This window comes from Panthera onca, chromosome B3 (genome assembly GCF_046562875.1).
Source record: "Panthera onca isolate mPanOnc1 chromosome B3, mPanOnc1 haplotype 2, whole genome shotgun sequence".
NCBI lineage: Eukaryota > Metazoa > Chordata > Mammalia > Carnivora > Felidae > Panthera > Panthera onca.
Genome location: NC_138344.1, coordinates 28,649,104 through 28,664,856, shown reverse-complemented (window position 1 = coordinate 28,664,856; position 15,753 = coordinate 28,649,104). Strand labels below are relative to the sequence as shown.

The 15,753-nt window shown below is 35.8% G+C and overlaps 1 protein-coding gene across 3 annotated transcripts in view; it reads right to left on the bottom strand.

Moving 5' to 3' along the window:
* Window positions 1-15,753, bottom strand: part of UBE2Q2 (ubiquitin conjugating enzyme E2 Q2) — a 66,293-nt gene that overhangs the window by 24,766 nt on the left and 25,774 nt on the right. For all 3 annotated transcript variants that reach the window (XM_078448923.2, XM_060617942.3, XM_060617941.3), the window contains 5 exons: window positions 13,301-13,441; window positions 10,316-10,400; window positions 8,837-8,897; window positions 7,986-8,076; window positions 631-689 (listed from right to left, as the gene is read on the bottom strand). In XM_078448923.2, coding sequence (XP_078305049.2) covers window positions 631-689; window positions 7,986-8,076; window positions 8,837-8,897; window positions 10,316-10,400; window positions 13,301-13,441 — 437 coding nt within the window. The remainder of the gene's footprint in view (window positions 1-630; window positions 690-7,985; window positions 8,077-8,836; window positions 8,898-10,315; window positions 10,401-13,300; window positions 13,442-15,753) is intronic.

The window sequence follows — 15,753 nt, the reverse complement described above, 5'->3', positions numbered from 1 at the left end:
AGGCTCCCCTCAAATTAGTATTAATTGCTTCTAATTTAACGATCTATAGAACATTTCATAACCAGCCTAGGTACCAATTCTCATCTTTTCCCATTCTTTATATGACTTCTAATCACAAAAAATGTAATACAAGCTTCAATAAAATGAATGACAATTAGATTCTACCAAACTGAAACCACCACCTTTAGAAGGAATTAGATGGCCAGCTCCATAGGCCCATGAGATTTTCTGTGATTATTCCTGGGAATATAGGCTTGTGGGAATCATTCTCTAATCTTAACTTTCTCTAAATCCTCAATCACAATTTATATTTGAAAAACACTTGTTTTTTTTTTTTTATCATGAAATGTATATAAATAGGGGACATTAAAAACTCTTACTTATAAACAACATGATGGCTTATAACCAATGGTTCTCAAATGATGGTTTCCAGACTAGCAACAACGCTTTACCTGAGACCATCTTAGAAGTGCAGAAATGCAAATTATCAGCCTTTCCCCACCCCCCAGAGCTAGTGAATCAGAAACCTTGGGGTATATATACCCTAGCATTCTGGGCCTCCTACCATTCAACTATCTCTCCAAATAATTCTAATGCACACTGTCAAAGAAAATAATTACTTAAACTTACCCTCCTGAGAGAACAGGTAACACCACTCGAACAAATGGAGGATCAAATGGAAAATTATCCTAAAAAGCAAACAATCAAGTTTAATTAGTTTTAAGAATATCCTTAATACCCTATTTACTTTGAAGATTTTTATACAGTCTATAAAGAATGTGTATATTTATTATCTGATGAGGGTCATAAAAGTAAAAGTACCAAAAATAAAAAGAAATAAAAACCAAAGGAAATAAAAATGATCAGGCCCAAACAGGACAGTGTTTTGGTAAAGTTATGAAAATTATGAAGGGGTTCCACTTCCAAAAGAATTATATAAAAGGAAACGTTCCAATAATGATAGACTAGGTAACTTTACATCAATCCTCTGGCTGAAACTAGAAGAGGTAGACAAAATGTAACCACTACAGAGCTAAGATCAAGAAGAAAAAGTGAACCTCACAGTGGGGCCCTTCTCCCTGCCTTGAGTTTTCTTTCAATTACAGAAAAGGAAGATGAGAGATCAAAAGCTCAGCAGAACTTAAGACCCGCAGGGCTAGAGAGATAAAAATTGGGAGCTGGGGTCCAAGGAGAGGCCTGGACAAGTCTCCCACACTTTAGGCTGGGACCTGAAGAACAAATGACACATTGCCCTAACTGACAAGGAATGAAGTCCAGTTTTGTGTCACCTCAATCCCTGACTGGATTCTGTGATCCTGGGTCGCCAGTGTCCAAGCCTGACAGGAGTAAATGTGAACCCTCTTTGAAGAAGAATATCATCCAAGGCTTCAAATTAGTAAATTTTTCATATATAATGTTTGTTACTAAAAATAGCCAGTTACACAAGACTTAAAAACAAACATGTCCAGAAAATGAGAGGCAAATGACACAAAAACCACAAGAGATCAAGATAACAGAGTAACAAACATAGATTTCAAAATAACCATGTTGAATACATGCAAGGAAAGAAAACACAATATTGAAAACCCTGGCAAAGTACTAAAATTATAAAACGAGCCATAGAGAAATTCTGAAACTTAGAAATACAGTAACTGGAATCAATAACCTAAAAGATGAATTTAACCACAGTAGAGACTTGGTGAAACCGAAATTCAGTGTACAGGAAAATAGGCCAGAAAACATCCAGAATGAAGCCAAGAGAGAGAATATGTAGAAAATGCAGAAAATAACAAGACACAGGGGAATGTATTGAAAGGCTTATCATATATGTGGAGTCCTAGAAGGAGACAAAAGAATGGCACAGAAGCAATATTTGGAGAGAATGTCTGAGAATTTTCCAATATTGACTGAAGACTTCACAAGATTGAAGCACTATGACTATTTCAAGAAAAACAATGGAAACCCCAATGAGGGAATGATATATCTTTGAGTTGCTGAAAGTAATTTCCAACCTAAAAATCTATACCCAATACAAATACTTTCCAAAAATTAATTCACACTAAAGTTATTTTCCTGTCAGCAGACACAAGGAAATGTTAAAGGATATTCTTCAGGCAGGAGAAGCATGATCCTAGATGGAAATGTGGAGACTAAAGACCATGAAAGGAACAAATATGCACATAGATCTAAATGAATATTGATTAATTATATAACAATGTGCAGTTTTTAGGGAAGTACAGAAAATGCATGACAGCACATGTTTGGCCGGGAATCCATGTTCTAAGTCTCTGCATTGATAAGGAAAAATAAAATATAAATTAACAAATTTATATTAGACAAGGATATACATTGTAATTGTAAGGGAGTAAAGAAAAGTAAGAGAACACGTATGCATGAAGCTGAAAGAGGAGAGAAACTGGAGTAATTTAAAAAAAAATCAAAAGAATGAGAAAAAGGAACATAGAATAACAAGTACAAATAGAAAGCACTTATGAGACAGAAGATTTAAACCCCAATATCAGTAATAACATTATATGCAAATAGACTAATTGCTCTAATTAAATGACAAAGATCAGCAGACTTGATAAAAAACGTATGAAGAGAAGATGAGAGAAAAGAAACCTTAGCTGATTTTCAGGCTACCAAGTACAATTCTTTTTTTCAAATTATCAGTCCTGGAAACAGCTTTCCAGAAGAACAAGAGCTTTTTCTCTTAATGAACTTAAACAACAACAGTAGCTGAGGTGGCCAAGAGCATTAGAGGTCAATCTCTGGGTAGCCAGAAAGCCAAAAAGGCTGCCCCTCATTTTCCTACAGCAATGGGGTAAGGAAAAAGCATACTGCCTCTAATAAAGATATGACAGGATGTCTAAGAGAAATTATCTCCAATTTTATGATCTAATAAAAGGAAGGAACTAATTGTCTCTTAAACCAATTTGAGGGTAAAGAGGCTAAACAAACATTTGTCTTGTTCAGTTATTTCCAAGGAACACAAAAATACAGTTTTAACTGCAAGAATAAGCAGCATTAAGTCCAGTAACTTACTTTTAACTCCCTACTTCCACCCATCCTCAAATAAGATTCTAAGGAACATACGAACTATGAAAATTCAATCCTAATAGGAGAGGAAGACAAAAAGCACACTTCTGGTGGCTAAAACAGATAATCTTAGATTTCTACTTCAAGGGAGAATCTACCCACACAAGATATCAACCTAATAATTATTATAATCTACTTCCAAATAAGTACCTCACCATTTATCTACAGTTTAATAGACATAATGAAAGGCACGGACACAAAGCTTGGTTCAAGTACAATTTCATTTAATCTATTTTTTAGATCTTTAAATATGTGTTCCCAAATGATAAAGCTTTTTAAATTGATTATGTGGCAGTGAGAACTACTTTCATTTTAAGTAATTCTTCATTCAGAGTAACTCCTTCACATCAAAACCTAGGGACTATTCCATGAACTCTGTACCATGGAACTCAGTAATTAATATTTTACAGAAATAAGAGTTCCTTGCAGGATTACAGCAGAGAGGTTGAGGATGACGTAAAATAGAAATTTGAGTTATCTTGGTATACTAACTCACGAACTGAGAATCTCAAGGTTTACAAGGATCTCACAAAGTTTCCAATTCAGTATCTTGGCCTTCCAACATATTCTTTTTTTTTAAGTTTTATTTATTTTTGAGAGAGAGAGAGAGAGAGAGAGAGAGAGAGAGAGAAAGAGAGAGCGCTAGCGGGGGAGAGGCAGAAAGAGAGGAAGACACAGAATCTAAAGTGGGTTCCAGGCTCTGAGCTGTCAGCACACAGCCTAATGTGGTGCCTGAAACCACAACCCGTGAGATCATGACCTTAGCCAAAGTCAGACGCTTAACCAATTAAGCCACCCAGGTGCCCTTTTCCAACATATTTTTAATGATAAGGAACATTCTATTTTTTTTTTTTAATTTATTTTGAGAGAGAGAGTACAAGTGGAGGGGGGTGGGGAGGGGCGGGGCAGGCAAACAGAAAGGGAGAGAGAGAATCCCAAGCAGGCTCCATGCTACCAGCACAGGGCCCAACACAGGGCTCAATCCCATGAACTGTGAGATCATGACCTTTGATGAAACCAAGAGTCAGATACTCAACCAACAGAGCCACCCAGGTGCTCCAGGGAGCATTCTCTCCTCAAAAGACTGTCACCAGATGGCTCCACAATAGTTATCACTTGAAAAATCACCTGTTTACAGTTTGACTTACTAGTTCTAATGTCATGTTAATCAAAACAAAAATCAAAATACCAAATTAATAAGCCGTCAATCAAAAACAAAATCAAACTAAAGTTTACACATACATAGCCCTTTAAATAGTTGAGGACAAACTCTCATGAGCCCCTATGTTCTTCTCTCCAAATCCACAATTTGCCCAGCTATCTTAGGACATAAAAATCTCTTTCAAATCCTTGCTGCTATTCTCTAAATGAATTCATATTTGTCTAAATAAACCCTTCTTAAAGTAGTACCCCAGAATTCAGCTGAGTGATTTAGATATGGTTTTAAAAACCAGACCACCACTCCCTTAAAAGCACAGCACAAAAGATTTGCCACATTGCTGACAAATCTAATTGGTCCCCATTTTCTCTCCTGCCCCATCCCCAACCTTGTGTTGTTATATCTCAAGTTCCATTTTCTTATTACTCATGACTTTCAAGTTGTCACCATGGACATCTGAGGCATGGACATAAATACTGTTCATGCTCCTTCTTATAAATCCTTCTTTCTGGATAATACCTGCTATCCTTCCAAGTCTGTGAATCCTGATACTAATAACTTGGCAATTCAGTTTGCCAATGTCACTTAGTTCAGAGCAATCACATTCTTCCCAGGCCTCTTAAGAAATAATTCAGGCCTTGGGGCTCCTGGGTGGCTCAGTTGGTTAAAGCGTCCAACTTCAGCTCAGGTCATGATCTCATGGTTGGAGCCCCATGTCGGGCTCTATGCTGAAGCCTGGAGCCTGGAGACTGCTTCAGATTGTCTCCTTCTCTCTCTGATCCTCCCTTGCTCACACTCTGTCTCTCTGTCTCTTGAAAATAATTAAACATTAGGAAAAAAAAAAAAAAAGGAAAAGAAAAGAAAATATTTCAGGCCTCACAAGGCCCTTGTTTCTGGTATCAAGAGCCATGGTCCAGAAAGACAAATCCAACAAATTTCAGCCATTTACCTCCCAGATTGTCCCCTCCCTTAAGTTCTACCTAGAGCAGGAAAATACCATGAAAACATTAAGTACAGCCACAAATCTTTCAGTTTAGTGGTCAAGATTTCATATTCCCTTAAAAACACCTCTCCAGGAGGAAGTGAGAAGGAAAGAACACACAGAGGACTTTCAAAAGATACTGCTTAAGAAGAAGAAGAAAAGACATAGACCTGAATTTTTTTTTTTAACATAATTGACATAACTTACATTAGTTTCAGGTATAAGGTTTTCTTTCTTTTTTTTTTTAAATGCTTTTATTTTTGGGAGAGAGAGCGCACGCGCACAGGAGCCAGCAGGGGAGGGGCAGAGAGAAAGGGAAACAGAGGATCTGAAGTAGGCTCTGCATTGACAGCAGAGAGCAGGATGAGGGCAGGGCGGGCTCGAACTCATGAACCATGAGCCAAAGTCAACACTTAACCAACTGAGCCATCCTAGTGCCCCTATAAGATTCTATTTCTTAAGCTTGGTGTTGGACACCTGGGCATATGATTTAATACGATTGTTTATAGATTGTTCAGGTTAAAACATTTTGCATACAGAATTTTTTAAAAAGGGGGGTACCTGCACGGCTCAGTCGGTTAAGCATCTGACTTAGGCTCAGGTCATGATCTCTCTCTCTCTCTCTCTCTCTCTCTCTCTCAAAAATAAACATTTTTAAAAATTGAAAGAAAAAAAATGCTACTGTCCTGGTTTATTTTTTCACCTTATGAATCAGTAAAAATACAGTCATTAGCAACTTCAGTAAATATATACCAGATTCACTCTCTAGAAGACAACCCAATTGACAATCATAAAAGTTTCTATAATAACAAAATTGAGGGAAAATATAGAATTTGAGTTATTTGAAGAAAGTTCAATCATAAATGAAGATATATCCCCCAAAATATAACACACAAAAGCTACGTAAAAAGTTTTCAAAAAAAATTACTTTTTGCAAGTATATTCTTTCAGATCTTTGCTTCTTCCTTCAAAACCCCTCATTATCCCTCTACTCTCACCTATTCCTACCACCATCATCCTTCATTACCCCTTGCCCAGATTAAATTTAAAGTCCCAACTAGTCTCCCAGGTATCTACTCTCTCCAATCCAAACCCTATCTGATGCTGAAGACATGATAACTGTTTAAAATAATAATAATAAAAAGCCTAACAGATCAATCATTCCCCTACCTAAAAACCTGTACTGACTGGTTCTTTACTGTCTAAAGGTTAAGATCCCAGACTCTTCATCATGGTCTCCAAAGCAGTACAGCCTTCATCACAGATTTCTCCCTAGGAAGACTGCAGGCTCTTGCAGGAATTATATTTTAGATGCTTCCATGTCCTCAAGCCTTCTATAGCCCCTCTATAGCCCTAATGCACTGAAGTCTACCTAACTGAAATGGAAAAAATATATGTCTGTAAATTTCTTTCCGAATTTAAAAGAACACAGCAGGGGCGCCTGGGTGGCGCAGTCGGTTAAGCGTCCGACTTCAGCCAGGTCACGATCTCGCAGTCTGTGAGTTCGAGCCCCGCGTCAGGCTCTGGGCTGATGGCTCGGAGCCTGGAGCCTGTTTCCGATTCTGTGTCTCCCTCTCTCTCTGCCCCTCCCCCGTTCATGCTCTGTCTCTCTCTGTCCCAAAAATAAATAAAAAACGTTGAAAAAAATTAAAAAAAAAAAAAAAAAAAAAAAAAAAAAAAAAAAAAGAACACAGCAAATAGAAGCTCTATATAATTCAAATATAGCTCCTTAGAAATATATTTCCTAGGGTTTTTTTGAAACGAAAGATTTAAAACTACTACACTTATTTATCCATATTAAATCATTACATTTTATCTAAATTCTATTGCTATTCTTTACCCTTTATTCTTACCATTTAAAGAAAAGGTATTAAATATAACACATAAATTCAGAAAGTATGTAACATATAAAAGTATGCTGTAATATATTATAAAATAGGCATCCATGTAACCACAGCCCTGGTCAAAAAACAGACTAGAGCCAGTATCCAGGAAGTCCCCAGATGTCTCTTTCAGCTTACAACTCCATCCCTCTCACCTAGATTTACTCCCTATCCTCAACTGTATGGTAATCACATCTTTGCTTTTCTTGATAGTAATTACCTAAGTTTGAATCCATAAATCTGCATTATTCAACCTTCTTTTAATTTCTGCTCCACCAAAAAGGCTTTTTAGAATTTTTTTTTTCTGAATCTATCCCCCACCACAGATATACTGTGTTAACAGTTTATATAATATGGCCCCTTAAAAGGCCACAGACCAGTGTATATCTAAGATTTTTTTCACTCCAAGGAACCAGTTTTCACCCCATTGGTGGGGATACTGTCTCCACTGAGAAGGCATGCCCTAAGCAATTTAGTTTTACCTATTTTTGAGCCCAATATAAACGAAATTGTACAAGACTTGTTTTGGGGTCTGGCTTCTTTTGCTGAACATTGTGTTTAAGGTTCACCCATCGTTTTGCACATAGCTCTATTCCTTTTTATATGAATACTACAGTTTTCCATTCTACTGAAACAGACACTTGGGTTATTTTCTGTTTGGGGCTATTATAAACAACACTGCTCTGAACAATTTGAGTACCTAAGTGCTCATCTCTCGCAGGGTACATACATGAGAATTCCTGAGCCACAAGGAATGAATACCTTCTATGTTACCAAATAATCCCTACGTGTTTTCCCAAAGCAATTATAAAAATATACATTTCCATTAGAAGTATATCGAGTCCCCTTAAAATTTTCTTACCTTAAAAGAGAAGTTAAGCAAAATATATTCTATGCCTTCTTTTTCTTTTAAGATCTGAAGATCACTGTGCAAAGGACTATCAGGGTCGACCCTAAGAATTACATAACAAAAAACCAATTAAAATAAAAAGTCCAAAGATTTTTTCTTACTAACCACAAAAATGAACCAGTTCAAGAGCTAAACAGAACCCCTAGGGTAAGTTTCAAACATAAACTTGCTCTATGGTCCCTGGAAAAATAAACTGCAATAGCTTTCAACTCCTTGAGATTAAATGTCCAAAAAGATCACAGTATTCTAAATCCATTCCCATAAGGGGATTCCAAGTTAGCAGTCATTCTAAAGGAAAGTCATATGTACATAAATTTCCTTAAGAACTCAAAAAAAAATAATCTGCTTCTCTAAAATTGTATTATTATTAGCCAAGGGATTCAAGGAAAGAAAATTACCATGGACAAGACCAGAAAAACTGAAATCACTAACAAAATCTAAATTTGTCTACAACTGTTTCTACACATTAGGGCCTACTCAAATTCCTCATTTCAAATACAAACTGGATATCACAGTCAATCAGGTTATTAAATTCACTTTTGTTTCTATAGTTCCCAATTATCTAACTCCATGAAACACTTTATCCCATAGCTAGTCCTTCTTCTCCTTCCTCTTTCTCACTTTACTTATTTAAGCCTAAGAAACAGCTCATTTTAACAACCTGAGAACTAGTTCTACAGAAACACAGCCTAAAATTCTAAGTAAAAACCATATTTTAGAGGTTATCAAATTAAGGGGGAAAAAGTCTCCATTGTGAAAGTCTATCATTACGAAGACTGGGTTAGCATATAAGAGTCACTTACTTCTGCAGTTTAACATGCCAGTCATATAAACTGTCATTTATGAGTTCCACTGAATAAATCCCTGTAAAGATATAGGCCATGTAAATTACTCTATTTGATCTTATACATACGACTTCGGTATAAATGAATACACTAAATAACCATCAAAATCTAGAAATTTTGCTACTAAAACATAGAATAACTAAGCTATATTGTAAGTATTTTGCCATTGAGCTGAGTATCTTATACTCTCAATAGATAATTAAAGCCATCAATGAAGAGGATTCTTTAATGAGCTGAGAAACTGTTTACCATTAACTGTGAATAGGAGGGGGAAAACTATGCAAAAATCATGTGTACTTTAAGATTCTTCTTCTATACACATGCAATTATTTCTATAAAATGAAATCCCTCTATATAGTTTTATAAACTTTCTTCAACTTTCTGGGGCATCTTTCCAACTTAGTATGTAAGAAGTCTACTGTCAATCTTTAAATAACTATAGAAATTTGTTTCATGGATATACCATAATTTAACCAATTCCACCCTATATCTGATTATTAATTTTTAATTTTCTACTACAAACAATGCTGTAGCAAACAAGTAATTATTTAACATTTAAAAATAAACCCATATTCAAATATTTAACTATACTTGATCAGGTTTCTACAGATAAACTTTTAGACATATCGGAAGAAAAACAGGATGCCAGAACTTCTAATAACTCCGAAGCAAGTTCTGCTTACCTTGGATTCTAAAGCAGAAATTTTTTTTGCTTGTTTTTTGTTTTTATGTAAGCTCTAATGATTTAGATTTGATCACTCTAAGAATTTCTGAATGGATCACAAAGCTACTTTTTCAAACATATTATAAGGTTGGCTCTTTCCCTTATTTAATATTGTTAGAATCTCAATAACAACACAGGGGAATCTTATTTCAAGTGGAGAGGTTCCACAGTATTTAAGTCTTATTCTGTAAGAAAGAACACTCAAACTTTGAAATGAAGGGGGAAAAAAGGCCAAAAACAAAACCAAACCAAAATCACCTATTCTTTTAAAGGTATGCCATAACAACCTCTACAATAAAAGTTGATTATGTGGTAAAAAAAAAAAAAAAAAAAAGGAACAAAAATTCATAAAAATCAACTTGGCAATAGTTCTTTGTTCATATAATATTTTCTTGTTTACTTTCCAAAGCAGATATTACTTGTAATATTCCTAGAAGATAAAAATCATCTATGAATTAATCCTTGTTAGCAAGAAGACAAAAAAATTTTTGAGGTATCCATAAAAACAATTTTCAAAAATCTGAACAAGTAAACTCCTCTTATTCTACCTTCCACATCTTTTGATAACTTGATTAAATCTGCATTTAAAATCCCTAAAATAAAGTTCATAACCATTTCTGTGCCTGTCCAGTTATATTATGAGAACTGAAGTTTACTATTTGAAACTTAAAAACAGCATAAGGACAACGGAGCAGACACCCAGGGGTCCTTACCTGCTTTATAACTCTGTGATCTGTATATGTCCCTGAGCTCTTTCATTAGCCTATCTGAAGCTTGCACAGACCCAGATACTGCACCCTGAAACAGAAAAACTGCTGTTTACCAGGATCTACAGAGTCCAATAACTGAAGATTTCAGGTATATAAGCCTGAAAGTTTACAATGAGATTTATAAAAATAGATCACAACTCAACATTTTAAAAACTCAAAGAAGCTTAATTAAATTGAGGATTATAAAGTTTCAACAGGAATATAAAATTGGGGGACAAGTCTGGCTCATTTATGATTTAAAAAAAAAAAAAAAAGTCTAACCAACCTGTCTAGATCACCATGGCTCCTGCAGTAGCCTAGAAGTCAGTATAAACCTATTTCAAATTCTATTGATTTTTTAAAATATTAATTTTTTTTAAGATTTTATTTTTTAGAGCACTTTTAGGATCACAGCAAACTTTAAAGAAAGGTCCAGAGATTTCCCATGTAACTGCCCCCACAATGCATAGTCTCCCTTATTATCAATTTCCCTCACCAGAAGGTATATATTTTTTTAAGTTTATTTATTTTGAGAGAGAGAGAAAGAGGGAGAGAGAGAATATCAAGCAAACTCTGCGCTGCGAGTGCAGATGCTGACACAGGGCTCAGTCTCACAACCATGAGATCATGACCTGAGCCGAAATCAAAAGCCGGACACTCACCTGACTGAGCCACCCAGGCACCCCCAGAAGGTACATTTCTTAAATTGATGAATCCATGGACACATCAATATCATCAAAATCCATAATTTACCTGAAGGTTCACTTCTGGTGTTGTATACTATATAGGTTTGGAAAATGTATAACACCACATATCCATCACTACAGTATCACAGTATTTTCATTGCCCTTAAAAATCCTCTGCGCTTTGCCTATTTATCTCTCCACCCCACCTCTGGCAAGCACTGATCTTTTTTATGGTCTCCACAGTGTTGCCTTTTCCAAAATATCACACAGTTGGAAACATACAGTTATGCAGCCTTTTCATCAGATTGGCTTCTTTCACTTAGTAATATGGATTTAAAAACTCTCCATGTCTTTTCATGGTTTGACAACTCATTTCTTTTTTTTTTTAGCAGGGAATAATATTTTCATATTGTCTGGATGTACCACGGTTTATCCATTAACCTACTGAAGGATACCCTAGTTGCTTCCAAGTTTTGGCAATTATGAATAAAGCTGCTATAAACATCCAGTATTGAGGTTTTTGTCTGGACAGAAGTCTTCAATTCATTTGGGTAAATACCAAAGACTGAAACTGCTGGAATGTATGGTAAAAATTATGTTCAGTGTTATAAGAATCCGCCAGACTGTCTTCAAAAGTGGCTGTATCATTTTACATTCCCATCAGCAATGAGTGAGAGTTCCTGTTGCTTCACAGTCTCCTCAGCATTTAGCATTGTCAGTGTTCCTGATTTTGGCCATTCTTTTTTTGATTTTAATAAGAATGTTGGGTCAGAAGCAAATTTTGAACATACTAGAAGGCCCTTACCATTTTAGACTATCAACTAACACAGTTTCATTAGTCTGATTATAAGCAAGAATGTTATACTGAAGGTCTACTTTACATTATTAAGAAACTGAGAAATAATATGTTCACCTGCAACTAGTTTCAGTTCTTTTCCATGTTGGGATTTCTCTAAAAATGAAACTGCACCAATATGTTATCCGAAGACTAACTAGGAATGCAACTACTTCTCATAAGACAAACATTTAGAACACCTTAGTTTAAAAAAATACACTGATCATGTAAAATTTAAATGTTAATGGCTGTACTACACCTTGCGGAATGGGTAGCAATCAGGTTCACAAAGTTATTTCCTACATTACTTAACTGGTTTAAACCCTAGTTTCACACCCATAGAATAAGAAGACTATTTTAGAAGTGGCTATAAAAGGTTGAATGGGAAGGTTTATAAAGTTTAAAGTACTTAGCTTAGTGTCTCTCATGTGAAAACATTAAACAATCTGTAGTTGTTTTGATTATAATATACAAACTAAAAGCAATCACAAGATACAGAAAGTACAGTAATCTTAATTCAAATGGCACAAACTGTTTAAAAAAATAATGAAGAGTTGAGCTAAATTTCTTTGCTCTCTAAAAAATAAATAAAAATAAATAAAAATAAAAATTTGCCAATTAAATTTAATAGTGTAAGACTGAAGGAGAGCGAGTAATTCATCTGCTTATAATACTTGGCATTTCCCCACATAATTCATTCCCTGTTTTTGAGAACCTGTGCCTAAGAAAAAGGTCCTTCTGAGATAGATGTCTTGGGTTTGATAAACAGCTCTAATACAAAGAAGTAAGAAATAACTGTTGAGACAAATGGCTAGACTCTCCTATGTTTTCCTACTTTGGGTATTTTAATGTATCATTCTCATTTATTCTACTCAGTAATCATCCAAAAGGTATGTATTATCTATATTTTAGAGTGGAGGAAACTGAAGCCACACAGCTGTGTTTATTACCAAACTCAGCATTCATTCACTCCATACCCCATGCCACTTCACATAAAAGAGATGTTAAGTCAAAAGAAAGAAAAAAAAAAAAACTTTTGGTTTGGTTAGAGCAGGATAGACCAGATGGAAGCTCTGTGGAAAAGAATCTAAATTGTACTCTATTTGTAGAAAACACTAAATTTAAATACAGATCTCATGGTAGAAGGGGAAGCAGTATAAACAGGCTGGAAAGTGGGTATATACAGTGAACAGCAGGTTAATTCCAACATGTAAAAAGCAGATGAACATGGTAGAGAGCTATCAACAGATAAGAAACTTCAACAACAACAACCCACTAGGGCAACAAAACATGGCTGAATCCACAACACAGGCTAGGGTGGAGGAGGGTAGCTTAGACTGGTAGCTTAATGAATTGCCCTGTTTTATATTACTACCTATAATTACTTAATCCCAAAAGTATAGATTTTAGATATTTGCAAACACTTACATTGAGATGGTCTTGCCTTTGGGTCTTCCTAATTTTCTCTAATATTGCCAAATTTTCTTTTTCAATTCCTTCATCCTCTGACTTTTTTCCACTAATAGGCTCTTCTTCCTTCATCTCATAGTGATCCAAGTCTTCTATATCCTACAAAGATAAGAAAAATATTAGCTTATTGAAGCTTATGCCAAAAGTTAAATTACTCTTGACTCAACAAAGAACAGAAAAAAATGAATGGAAAAGGGAAAAAAACCTTCACATTCAATCCAGAAGTTTCCATCTTTTTATATCCTACATTTTCAGAGCTAGAATCTAAGCATATTTAATACTTTTATAAAGCCATAACTCTTTCTAAATAAATCTCCTATTAAAAGAAACTTTTGCAACAGTTTAGCATTAGGTATCAAGAACCTTATTTTTATACTTTGTTCCAGTAATCGACTTCTAGAAATCTACTATAAGGGACTAATTTAAAATGTGAACATTGACTTAGGCATAAAGATGCCTATTTAAACTTTATAGCTACAAACCACTCCACAAAACTGCATGTGCAAAAATATCAGAGCAGGTACCTCAATTTCATGAAATATAAGACCATTAAAATGTCAACATAGCATAATTGTTTCTTCTTTATCAATAATGAAACAAAAGGGCAGTGAGGATGGCAGTGCACCAATCCCTGGCTCTGTGGGGGCAGTGGCAAGGTGAATGAGCCAGGCTGGCCACTGTGGGTACCAGGTTCTGTGCTCAGGCTCCACCTGTTGCTTCTGGCTGCTGCTCTGGCCTTGCTCCAGACCAGGGGTGAGCTGGGGGACTGGACACCCCTGGGTGACCATACAGCTCACGCTAGTTAGAGCTGTGCTGTCCAACAGGGCAGTCTCTTGTTTCTTGTGGCTGCTGAGCACTTGAAATGTGGCCAGTCTGAATTGAGATGTGCCTTAAGTATATAGTCCACACCAGATTTGGAAGACTCCGTGAGAAAAACAAAGAGTTCATTATTTTATTTTATGTCAATTATGTTGAAATCATAATTTGAACACATTAGGTTAAAAAAACATACTAAATGGAAAAAATAACGCAATGCAAAAAGCACACAAAACTGAATATATATGGGGCGCCTGGCTGGCTCAGTCAGGCGACCCAACTGTTGATTTCAGCTCAGGTCACGATCCCACAGTTTGTGGGATCAAGCCCTGTGTCAGGCTTGTAGCACGGAGCCTTCTTGGGATTCTCTCTCTGCCCCTCCCTTGCTCATGCTTTCTCTCTCAAATAAACTAAAAAAAAAAATGAAAAACTGAATATAAATCTCAATTATACTAAAATAAACACAGAAAAAAAGAGATTAGGACATAACTGAAATAACAATAGTTATTTCTAGAGATATTTAGTGCTTTTCCTTCTTTTCCAAGTTTTCTACAGTAAGCACCTACTGATTTTTGTAATTAGGAAAAAGTTAGATAAGAATTTGTGTTATATCCCTTGGTTAACATCTTTGATCACTACATCACTCTCCTCCCTCCTTTCCCATATCATCTATTCTTAAATCTATGCAGAACTTTTAAAATCGTAACCTTTTTCTATTATCTTCTCTACTTCAATCATCAAAATCTCTAAAGGAGTAGTTGATACTTACTATCTCCATTTTTTTTAAGTTTATTTATTTTGGGGGGGATGAAGAAAGAGTGCATAAATGCTGGGGAGAGGCAGAGAGAGAGAGAATCCCAAGCAGGTGCTGTCCACATTGTCAGCCCGAGGCCCGACTCGGGGCTTGGGCTTGGGGCTCAAAACCCACAAACCGTGAGATCATGACCTAAGTGGAAATTAAGAGTCTGACACTTAACCAACTATGACACCCAGGTGCCCCACTATCGCCATTTTTTAACCAAACTAACTCATTGTGATTTGTAGACCAGACTAAAGATCACCTCCATCCAGACTCGGCGGTCTTTTTCTTAGACTCTCATCTCTTCAACCCCTATTATTATATTCCTTTCTTATTCAGACCCTGTCCATGACTCCATGTTTCATAGAGCTCCCTCCCCATGAAAGGTTTACACCTTTGTTCCATCCCACACTTATTTTCTTCAGAGTTCTCACAAATGTCCTTAGTCTGTATCTCCTCCTAAAACTTCAAAACTCAGCCACATTCCTATCCATAAATCTTCTCCACTTGAGTATTAATGATGAATTCTGTTCTGTGTGGATTATCTTTATAGAACAATGTTCTCAGCACACCTTTTTCTGTGTAAGGCCTTTTTCTCAATAGTCACACCAAAGATAAACATATTTGTTTCCAATTCAAGACTTTTAAGCCATCTGCTTTGCTAGTCAACCTTGCTTTCCTTCCATGACTCCAACACATCAATCTTAATCTCCCAAAAAGACAGCTTCAATGCACCTAAACACACCACGCCCAAGGCTGCTTGGGACTTTTTACCATATTATTTTAGTTACCTAGA